This window comes from Pimephales promelas, chromosome 15 (genome assembly GCF_988280905.1).
Source record: "Pimephales promelas chromosome 15, fPimPro1.hap1.1, whole genome shotgun sequence".
In the NCBI taxonomy this organism is placed as follows: domain Eukaryota; kingdom Metazoa; phylum Chordata; class Actinopteri; order Cypriniformes; family Leuciscidae; genus Pimephales; species Pimephales promelas.
In genome coordinates, this window is record NC_142783.1 from 21572826 (window position 1) to 21584890 (window position 12065).

General features: G+C 38.3%; 1 protein-coding gene across 8 annotated transcripts in view; it reads right to left on the reverse strand.

Annotated features, from left to right (window-relative positions):
• wdpcp (WD repeat containing planar cell polarity effector) overlaps positions 1 to 12065 on the reverse strand; it is a 128152-nt gene that overhangs the window by 76653 nt on the left and 39434 nt on the right. For 7 of the 8 annotated variants that reach the window (XM_089120349.1, XM_089120348.1, XM_089120350.1 and 4 more), the window contains 4 exons: positions 8236 to 8881; positions 2347 to 2535; positions 1382 to 1505; positions 1131 to 1194 (listed from right to left, as the gene is read on the reverse strand). In XM_089120349.1, coding sequence (XP_088976475.1) covers positions 1131 to 1194; positions 1382 to 1505; positions 2347 to 2535; positions 8236 to 8881 — 1023 coding nt within the window. Of the gene's footprint in view, positions 1 to 1130; positions 1195 to 1381; positions 1506 to 2346; positions 2536 to 8235; positions 8882 to 9785; positions 9909 to 12065 lie in introns of all 8 variants that reach the window. The other variant, XM_089120352.1, reaches the window with a different exon arrangement.

A 12065-nucleotide genomic window follows, 5' to 3' on the forward strand; every position in this document is an offset into this window, starting at 1 on the left:
AGTGCGATCAGCGTGAAAGAAGGAGGGAGAGAGAGGAACTGCAAGAAAAAAGGACAGAGAGAAAGAGAGAGACAGCGGCCAGTGTGAACGCTAATAGGGAAGGTGTCACTCGGGCATGGAGAGAGGAGGCCTAGAAAAGGGGTCACACACATAGGACCATTTAAAGGAGTGAGAAACGAGAGGGAGAGAAAAGATAGTGTACCAGGCAGCCACGAGAGCTGTGAAAGACAGACTCCCTCGCTCTTTTTCTTCCGCACCCCCTCCCTCTCGTTCTTAGCAACTGTTGCTCTCTGGAGTCTCTGGGATTCTTGTTATGGTAGGAGAGAGGGGACACGACATGGTCAGGGGCCTCAAATCCCAAACTGCACCTGCCCTGAGCCGCCTCTCAGTCTCAAAGCTCTCTGCATGTGTAACCCACCTATAACTACACTGTTATCATGACAATGGAAACACATTTTGAAGTTAATTTGAAAACAGATTTTTCTTTCATACCTCGGTCACAATAATAAATTAATTCATATTTTTATTAATAATAATCAGAGAATAATCACAGTTTATTGGCTTAATTCAATTAATTCAGTTGTGCTTTCTGCTTGCAGATTACCTGTCAGTTTTGAAAAGTTTATGTACTAAATAGGTTCAAAGGTTTGGGGACATTAGGATTTTTGAAAATGTTTTATGCTCAACAAGGCTGCATTCACTTGATCAAAAATCCAACAAAAAAGTTTTAAATATTATTGCCGTTCAAAGGAACTGTTTTCTTTCGGAATATGTTTAGAATGTACGTCGCATGCACGTCACATCCGATGGATTTCGCAGAAAATCTGACCTGAAGACTTCCCATTGAAATAGGAATACTGGCCTTCAGAGGTAAAAGCAAAACCTGACAAGTGGATCAGTGTAATGTGTGATTACAACCCCTTCACACACATGCAATAAAAAAGCATTCATTTTAGGAGAAAAGTTAAATAAAGCACCTTTGACTAACATCAGAGAACTGTGAAAATTAAATGATTTGAAGATAATTTTTTACAGGTTTGGCTGATAAAAAAAGGTTTGGGAATTCCTGGAAGTGTAAAAGTACGTTTTCGGGGCAGTTGTACGGTAGCAGTATGAAAGTGTGAGCTCACCATGAACAGATCTCTAGCTCCGATATCTACAGCCAGCAAGAAGGCATTTTCAAACCGCTGGTGTCTGGAAGAGTAAAGTCAGAAGTATTAAATAGTAATTTCTGAGCACCTGACTGAATAGTGATTTTTATTTAATGATTATTTTAATTGAAGAGGATATAAAACCATTCCAATCAGAAACACACACCAATACATGCAGTGGATATAGTGAACAGTATAATGTAACACGCATTCTATATACATGTGTGTACCTGAGCAGGTGATGGAAGAATCGCCGGGCGTATCTGCTGATGGGGTCTCTGTACTCGAGTATGACAGTGTTTGAGAGGGGTCTGCAGGGAGTGTAAAACAGCCCCAGCGCCGCTTCCAACTGACCTGCAATCACACACATCAGGTCAAATTATGTACACAATATCAAAAAGGTGGAATCTGAAAACAAATGATGAGTCATTTTTCATGAGTCAAGTTTAACCAGGTGCTGACAAAGTGACTTACAGTGGATGATTTAATTCATCACATTACCTATAAACCTACTTATGGGTGTTGTCATTAACATTATTTTATTTGTCTTTTTAAATTAATTTTATTTGTTCCTTTTTATTTGATAATGCTCAATGTCCCGAAGTGCTATGGGGTGGGTTAGAGGGGAATTAGTAGCCACATAAGTTTTCTTTCTTATTGTACAAAATGTTGTCAACTTTTTCAAAATAAATAAAAACACTAAATTACATTACCTATGAATGATGATGAAGAACCACTAACTTTTGACAATCAGGGTTTTAATTTTTCATTTTTAATACTTAAAATACTTTAATTTTAAAATACTGTATGTACTGTATGTGTGTGTGGTTTCATAAAAATAAAAAAAAATTAATAATATTTTTTTTAACTTGTGAAATGTTTTACTAGAAAGGTGTGTTCAAAATTCTGAACAAACAATGATTCATTTAAAACAATGCCACTTGATTTGATAAATTGATATTTTACAAGTGGTCCAAATACTTTTGGGGTCACAATCAGTATATTCTCAATCCATCAAAACATGGTTTTGTCCTCCATTGTCCTGCTTGTATTTCACTATCAACACCAGAGCACATAACGTGATTTAAAAAGTGATATTTTAAAGTGTAAAGACATTTTTGATTCAAAGTGTTTATTGTGAACTTAGTTTAGTCTCTGTACAGAAATCAAAGCCTGTAGGGTTTGGAGTCTTTACCTTCAGTCTGCTGGTCCAGTGGTTTTCTCAGCAGGTGATCTGTGATGGAGATGAGTGACCTGTAACACTCTGCTCCCATCATGGCCCAGTCCATATTACCCAAAATTCCCAGTGCTGCATCCACCTCCTCACAGCGCAAACGGTCAAGTACTAGATCGCCTGGGCCTAGCTGAGCACCATTAAACACACCTGTACATAGAACAAATATTGTTTTTGTTTATTATTAGGTGACTGCATGGTTATGACATGACACATATAAAATACATGACAAAATCACTTTCATTGGCACTGCAACTGTCATGGTCTGGCACATTAAGCCATGTTCCCCAATCACTTTCCCTCAGTCTTGTCTACATAATTTCCCTTTAATCCTATTTAATATACTATAAATAAAAATCACAAAAAAGCACAAATCATTTCAAATCAAATTTTACAATTACAAGTAACCGAGAAAGATAGAGATTGTGCAAGCTCTGGATCGTATGAGGTTGGAGATCTTTAGAGGCGGCGCTCTGTAAGATTGCCATTGACTTTTGGATCGATCTTCAGTCTGTGTTCTTTCCCTGTAGCACGGTGGACAGGTGTGTGTGCGTGTCTGTGTGTGTGCTGAGCTGACACACAGCAAATGCAGTCGATTCAGGTTAAACGTACCCATTGCTGTCAGGTAGTTTAGAGAATTATAAGATTCAAGGTGTGGCAAGTTCAGGTGATGCCATCCACTCAGGCAATATCAATTAAATTAAGTGTAGAACAACAGAAGACAACATTAACCAACACCAGACAATTCAACAAAAATCTAAAAAAATAACCTGGCAGATAACAGGCAGCTGATGGTATTTGAAGAAGTCACCTCTTACCTTATAGGAGTCTAAAAAAAAAGCAAGATAACTCAATTGAAATGAAATGGAAATCTCATTACTTGGTAAAGTGCAGTCGCCGGTACCCAGTAGAATTATTAAAAATCTGTAAAATTCACAATAGCTTGCAACCTCTGAGCTGTTGGTTTGAAACCCATTAAAACACTGCCATACATCACACTCATAGGCAAATGATGGCTTTTATCTCTTAATATATATATATATATATATATATATATATATATATATATATAAATGTTCACGCTTGTGCATTTAATGGCAGAGAAAGGTGTCTTTCATTAAGTTTTTTTCTAAAGAGGATGCAAAGAACATCTCATAAAATAAGTTCCATGCAACTTGTGCCATATATTCCAATTCTGAAGGCATATGATGGAGTTCAGCGAGAAACAAAGTAAAGAATTATGAAGTTGAAAATCTTGATATCAGCCATTGCACTCCTCAATACATTCATTGAAGTGCGCAGCAGTTCACGCCAGTGTGCCTAGGGAACGACACAACAGGGCATCATTTTGAGGTATCAATTAAAATATAAATAAAATATTAATAAAATGCCTTCATTTAAGGAACAACGGATGCTTTAAAAAAGCCACATACAGCAGAGAATCAATCAGAGAGGGACAGTGAGAGCAGCATTTTAATGACAAAAGGGTCAAACTGATGAGTTTTCTTCAAACTGATCTGAATGCATAAATTATTGGTCAACTGAAGGAATTTTTTTAACGGCTGATATCAAAGTTATATAGTGAGAAGAGAGAAGGCGATGTAATGATAAGGCAAATAAACACCAATTTTGCAACATGATTATGATGCCTCTACGATTTTTTGTCATGTTTTTGAAAGTAGTCTCTTATGCTCACCAAAGCTGCATTTATTTTATCATAAAAAATCATTTTTATATTCCAGAAATGACAAAACTGACTTTTCAGCATCATTACTCCAGTCTCTCTTTAGTGTCATATGATCCTTCAGAAATCATTCTTATGTGCTGATTTACTGACTTCAAACTGTTGAACGGTAGTGTTTATTCATGGTATTAAATATGTATGTGCCATGGTATTTAGATAGAACTACAAAGTAATTTTAAGAATTATAGTAAAAAAAAAACAAAAAAAAAACAAGGTTTGTTGTAAGGATGTGTTTTGGTTTAGTTGAACTGCTCTAGTGTTGTCTTTTCACCGATATATTTATGCAACATGTTGTCTGCTGTGTTGTGTTGAACATTGTTGTTAAATTGTGCAGATTTAAATGTCACTAAAATAATGTTATCTAGTCAAAGTAATATTTTGAAAAAAAAAAATTTTTTTTACTTTTTCATTAAGAAAATTTATTTTCTTTCTTGAAATTTTTTCCTAAAACAAGCTATTTATAATATTTGTAGTAAGCTAGTAAAATTATTTTTGGGCACTAGATTGTACTTTTTTGTCACTGTTGTTACATTATCAGCTAGTATTTTTAATTTCTACAGGTTTGTGCTGATTTTACAGTAGGTTCAGATTTCATAGTGCATCAAGAGCATTTCACAGGCAAAACTATACTCAAACTTTCTCTTACATTTAATTTCACACACTCAAGCTTAAGTATCTGCTCCACTCTCTTTCGTTCCTGTCTCTTCTCTCTCTCAGACACATCTTTCAATTCCATTCTTTCATCTGTCTGTTTCTCCTGCTAACTTTTTGTGGGAAAAAAGAATGTTAGCGTCTGTGATCACAATGTGCAGTAGACACCCGTAAAGGCACATTTAATAATGTAATAGAGCTTAATCCAACCATACTGGATCTGTTTCTGAACGGCACACTCAATCGCAGCTATGCTTAACCTTGCTCGCTTCTTAACAGGAGACCATCAGTACAGCCACAAAAAACCACATGCAAATAAAATATTGACAAACATTATACAAACACAGATATATGTTGTCTATGAATAAAACAACCCATCAAGAGAATCTGTATTAATGACTCCTGAAGTCTTACAGAAACACACATATAACAGCAAGAAAAAGCAAATGACTCTGTTTTTTATCTATTTTTGTTTCTAACTCCCCTCTCAGACAGAAATCCCCTCCCATGGACGCTGAGAGCAGGAGGAGGCGCCATTTTGCGGCAAATGAAATGACGCCACCATTTTTTTGTAAGTGAATTTAGAAAAGAGGTCAGGGAGGGTCCAATTAAAACTGCATGTGGGAAATTAACAGGCCCCCCACAAGCCCCTGAAGAGCAACTAATGTGACTAATAACAGTGTAGAAAGAAATGACAGACGTCAGCACAGACACAGAAGAGCTGCACAGAGTCAGAATAACACAATGATGCTGTTTATAGCACACATATACACCAAATTGAAACAGAAAAGGATTAACTTTGTCCCTAGGCCTGTGATCAAGCTGACAAACATCACACTGAGCCATCCACATGTATATACACTTTAAAAAAAAGAAAGATTTTTTTTCATTTAAAATTTAATTAAAAAATGAAATGGCCATGGGAAACAAATTTTAAATGTGGAAATTAATCTAGTGGAAATGTTTTTTTGTTTGTTTTAAAATGTAACTGTTCTGTCAAGTAAAAAAAAAAGCTTGAAATAACAATTAGGTGACTTTCAGTTATGAGACTGAGACTATATGAGACTATAAAAAACTGAAAAAATGATTTCGACTCCAATTGAAGCTGTTTTTCTTGGTCTTCTAATTGTGATTAAGTAGTTAAAAAAGACCCCACTAATTGATTTAATTGAAAGTGTTAACAATTTGCATAATCTGCCCCAACCAAAACAAACAGGGTGTCCTACTGTATGTGATGCAACCAAAGGCATCTAAACTGCAATGCTGTGCAAATTCCTCTCCTTTAAATTAATCTTGTTTCTCCCTCACTCACTTTTTTTTTCACTTTCTCAGAGTGTGCCGGCCAGCTGCCCCCCGTATCCACTCTGTACAGCAGCTCTCCTGTGCCGAGCGCGTGCCCAGATGAGATAACTCAGGGAGGAGAGGAAAAAAAAGAAGGGAGGGTGAGTGAAAGAAAAAGAAAGAGCTGCTTCCTTGGGAAGACTGGAGGTCTGCCAACTCTTTCATCTTCTGTGCATCCGATTCACTCACTTCATCATGTAGCAGTTTTGGAGATATAAGTCAATAAATATGGGCGCGTGAGCAAGACAAGCCCAACGAACGAACACGTTTACAAACAAATAAATACACAAACGGGCAAACAAGCTCTGCTCACTTGCTGCTCCAAATTATCAGCCAGAAAGGATGTGCGTTTGCTTTCTTCATCAAAACCTTGGCACACGATCAGAGGAGAGGGAACTGCTGCAGCTCTCTCTCCCTTCCACCCTCCCTTGCTTTCTACCTCTCTCTCGGAGAAAACTCTTTCTCTTGCTGACGCTCGCTCTCCATTTAAAACTTTGACGGAGTCGCTGGGAGTCACATTCACTTCCAAAGTCAAAATTAAACTCTAGGCATGGGCAGGTTTTGATTGGCAAACTTTATCTGGTGCCTGGAGGGACCGTAAGCCACTGTAAATGATTTATCGGAGAAATGCATCCCAGAATGCACCTGGAGGTGGCAGCCCAAGGGTGGGTATTGAGTGACCTCATAAGACTTGGCCCCTACCTCTGCCATTCCCTCAAATGTCTTCTACAATGAACACAATTTCAAATGGTACAACCACACTCTCATGCATATTACAAACAATAACAGCACACACTCTCTTGATCGGGCAAGCTCTTACTCGATCGGCTGACTTTATGTCCTAAAAACAATTTACCAGGTTGTTCAATTTTGGAAGAACTAATCACTGGATTTGCCAAAGTGTGCGAGGATTTTGACATAAAATCTTTGAAAAATAATCTGAATTTTATTTGAGAACTTAGTAACAAGAAAACTAAATATGATATCCATGTACGCATGTACATAGATATCTAGTGTGTGCACTGACCGCTGCACCATTTTTTACCAAAAAATTAATAAGAAAAGTTTTGCATTTGTGCCACTTAGTAGAAAATAAACTACATATCAAAGATCAGGACTGTGTAATCATCACACACAGACTATGCGTGATTTTTACCACGGCAGTCTATTACTGTGGTATCAACTATTTCATTTAAATCCCTAACCAGTTCATCCATAACGAATTGATCACTGAACTAAATTGAGCTGAATAATCACATTACTACCTTGGTACAGCTGCTTTACAGCAGAATTTGAATCCGTCTCTAATTGGATAAAGTTTGCAAAAAGAAACAGTAATATAATTTTGTTACTTCCCTGATTTGAAACTGTTTCTATTGTATAAAGTGCTTTAACAATTAAGGTAACTTAACTTGACTAACCAGCTTAAACTGTGACTTGTTGCTAAACTGTACATGTCAGTCATAAGTTATTTTGCAGCCTATGTGGGCAGTTTTTAGCCAAAATAAGATGTTGTTTGAAACGAATTAAATTAAATATTTATTTAAAATTTTTAAAAGTATTCAAAAGTCTGGGGTCGGTAAGATGCTTTCATATTTTTGAAAGGAATCTCTTATGCTCACTAAGGCTAAATTTATTTGATCAAAAATACAGTAAAAACAGAAACATTGTGAAATATTATTAGAATTTAAAATACAATTTTATATTTGAATATATTTTAAAACGTAATTTATTTCTGTGATGGCATAGCTGAATTTTTATCAGTCTTCAGATTCACATAAATAGAAAGTTTAAAAGAGCAGCATTTATCTGAAGTAGAACATTTTTGTAACATTATAAATGTCTTTACTGTCACTTTTTATCAAAGGTAATGGATCATTGCTGAATAATAATAAAACAAATCTTACTGACCTCAAACCTTTGAAACTTTGGCATAAGTTCCAACATATGTGACTTTGGAGTTATCCATACTACATATATTTAAATGACTGCCATTTTAGACGAGTTTGTGTTTTAAGTCTCCTATATAAATATAATCACGTTCAAGGCCCTTTAGTTCTAGACATGAAATGCTCTACTTTGATTTCAATCAATTACAAAAAGGTCCCACTGACCCAGTCTTAGCTTCAGCACAGCAAGCGGCCCTCCATGAAATTGAAGCAGCAGTAAATCATGTGCCTCCAGACCCTCGTTTCCCAGGGATATCGGACAGTAGGCCCATTGGATCCCTTCTAGCCCCTCTGAGGTTTTCATGTGGCGAGACAGCTGCAGGCTGGGGCCTACAGAGCTGGGGACTGGTTCTTCACTCACTAACCGCAGAGGGAGAGGCGAGAGCCCCATATCAAAGCACTGGAGCTCGCCTTGACCTCCGCCCACCATCAGCAGAGCTCCTGAAGGATGCCAAGCTAGCATCACTGGCACCATGGAGCAGGTGGCCCTCTGGGAGAGCCCAGTCTGTGGGTCGAAAAGTACCACAGAGCAGTCCTGAAGCCCCAAGAGAACCCAGCGCTCCAACGGGTCACGACTACAGGTTATGGGTTTGGATTTGAGGGATAGAGCAGTGCCGGACAGACGCTGGAGACGTCCATGAGCAGATTCATACACACAAGTTTGGACATCGGGAGGCTGGGCCTCCTCGTGCACCTCAGACGTGAAGCGTTTGGCCTCTTGGTGTAGCTCCACAGTCAGGACATGGTAGGGTTGGGTCAGACTAAATCTGCAGTCAATAGGGTTCCCGTCAGTTCGGACAGAGCTCAAAACCTACACAGAGAGAAACAAAGTCAGAAGATAAGTATTTCATTTAATAGTTATGCAAGTATTGTTTTGGAAAAAGTATATGAACCCTTGGATTTACTGTTTGAATTTCTTTATAAATTGGTTGTGCATGCCTGACCTACAATTACAGTAAATGTAGGTGATTGTAATTTCTGCTGAAACCAAAGGTTCACGTACTTTTACCCTCATCTGTCACAACAGACAGATAAGATTTTATGACCAATGTATGCAGAAATTTTTAATTTTTTTAATTTTATGTATGTTGTGTAGTAGTATAGTTCAGAAAAGAATAGGAAATAAGGAGGAAAAAAAGGAAGTGATGAGAAGAGAGGTAAAGGGACCAGGTAATGAGTAAGATTCAATTGTGACACCAATTTGAGAAACTTAACTCAATTTGAGCAACCTCTTTGCCTTTCATCCAAAAAAGTCTTAGAAAAGGTATAATATGTAAAGCATAATATGTGGTGAATAAATCATCTTAACATTTTAATTACAATCATTTACATTAAAAAAAACCTTTGAGCACGACAGCTCAATGTGTCGAAGCATGTGCACTGCCTACGCCATGATTCTTAAGAATAAAAAAATGAAGGGTGTCTAAATTGTACTTTCACATTATACACGCGAAAAGTAACAACTCATTACGATTAAAAAAGCAAAAAAAGAAAGACATAGAAAGACTTGAAAAAACACAGGGAGGCCAAAAGTTTGCAAAACATTTGCAAAAGTAAATATTTAACACGGGCTCCTACATCCCTGAGACAGTAGAAATCACAGGCCCAACACAGATGTTGAGCAAATTTGTTTGGAGATTTTACCTCAAAATGTGCACACAAACAGCTTAAAAACTGTCCTATCAGACGGCAGCACGCAGGAAGTTCGGGTTTACCTGTAGTATGTGTGTTTCTGGTGCAGATGGTGTGGTGAGAGAGAGACAGAGTGATGGGCTGGCACAGAACCGTGGCGTGCGCGCCAGCGTAGGAGACTGAGTTAAGCGGGTTGCCGATGGTTTCTGTGAAAGCAGGGGATGAGTTTTTTTGTCTTTTTTTTTTAGCTGTAATCCCCCCTGGGCCAACTCCCGCTGCACCCCAGGGGGTGAGAGGGGTTTAGTGAGAGGGCGGGAGAAGAGTTGCTGACAGCACAGAGGGGAGATCCGGAACAGTGCCAGATCTCCACAGAGCCAGGCCCCGCTGAGACACACCTGCCCCAGCCACAGAGGCCCCCACTCTGGGCTTGTCCACAGCTGGGCCCGGGCTCAGAACCAACACCCCACTGACCATGCTAGCAAAAGACCAACGCCCCAACTGCTTTGGCTAACACTACGATAATTCTGACCCTGCTAGCACTAAGCTAGTAAAAAACTAGCTAGGGCTAGGTTGAACACCTTTCTGGGCCAATTTAAGGTGGTCAGCTCACTGCTCTGGCCAGAATATGTGACCTTGTGAGGCTAATGCTTTGCTAATACCATGCTAGGTAGTGCTACAGATGCTCTTTTGGCTTATCACACGCATTTAAACGCTACAACCCTTGAAATTTGTTGTGCGTGTAAAATCGTGGACCACAAGTGCCATCAGGAACAACAGAGAAATTGCACAATCCTCACACTTGCTTATCCGGTTTAGTAGTAACGGATAGCCACGGAGAGACAGCGCTAAGCTCTTTGCCACGGTAACACTAAACAAAAACAAAAAGGTGAAGAAATAAAGGAGAGCCGGTTGAGAGGCAGTGTGTTTGCCTCAGCACTGGGGGACATTTTGAGAGTCTTTCTCCCACCCGCTACAAAGGTTTTAACATCTTCACAGAGTGATCCTTCTTAAGACGTGCATTCACACACACACACACACACACACACACACACAAACATTGCAAATCCCACAGCTGCTGCTGAAACAATGGCAGATTCAATTTCACAAAGACAAACGGCATCTTGGTGAGTTGGAGAGGTTGGGTGGGGGGGGGGGTGCAAAGGAGAGCGAGAAAGAGAGAGAACAGTGGTAAGTGAGTCTCTGTTAGTTATTGGTTTCAGTCACTGGTCAAAACTATTCTTTTCTTTTCTTCTCTTCTCTGGACTTTCTTTTGCAGCTTGAAAGATAAACCCAAAGAGGTCCAGCTGAGCAGCAGGCCTTGTTCACAGCAGTAGAGCTCTTTGAGCCAATTTTCCAGCTCAGAGAGCAAACAGTGAGAGAGAGAGGGAGAGAGAGAGAGGGGGGCAATGAGAGAGAGAGAGAGAGAGAGAGAAAGGGAGATGATGATGAAGGCAATCTATGAAAGTTCTTGCTGCTGAGTCTCCGCTCTTCTGGTGTGTATAAGTGTGTGTGTGCTACTCAGATGCTTGTCAGGCCACTGTGGCATGAAATCAACACAGAAGCATTCGCTCTACTGCACCTGCACATGCCCAAGAATTTAACCCAGGAAATCACATTCCACTCGGACCTTTTCTTTTCTCTTCATATATAACATGCCCCGGAATCATAACAGCAGCCATGCACAGAAAAATGACATAGATTGAAACCATTCCACATGAGCCTTCCATAATCAAATCAACACTGACAAAAGTCACTGAATAAGGAATAAATTAAATCCAAGTCCAAAAATAAGGAGAATAAATTCAGCAAAAGGGCAAATAGCTCAGTCAAAAAGTAGAAAGTAAAAGAGCGGGCTGTTTCAAAACAGGGGTGCTGACCATTCAAAAGTTTGGAGATAAGATTTTAATTCTTTTAAATTAAGAGCACTGACACTCAAGACATTTACAATGTTACAAAATATTTCTAGTTTAAATAAATGCTGTTGTTTTGAACTTTCGATTCACCAAATAATCCTGAAAAATGTTTTACTGTTTTCACAAAACATGAAACAGCACAAATGTTTTCAACATTGATAAAAATAAGAAATATTGGGGATGACTGGAGTAATGATGCTGATAATTCAGCTTTGTCATCACAGGAGTAAATTATATATTAAAATATATTAAAATAAAAGACAGTTATTTACTTACAGTTATTTACAATAATAATAATAATTCACAATTTTACTGTTTTTACTGTAGTATTACCAACCGCAAGCTTTGAAGAAATTGTTATGAGCAATTCTGTTAGGATCATTATCAAATTGAACTGACAAAACAAACAAAACACATAAAAACATATACTTATGACTTTTCATGGTTTTA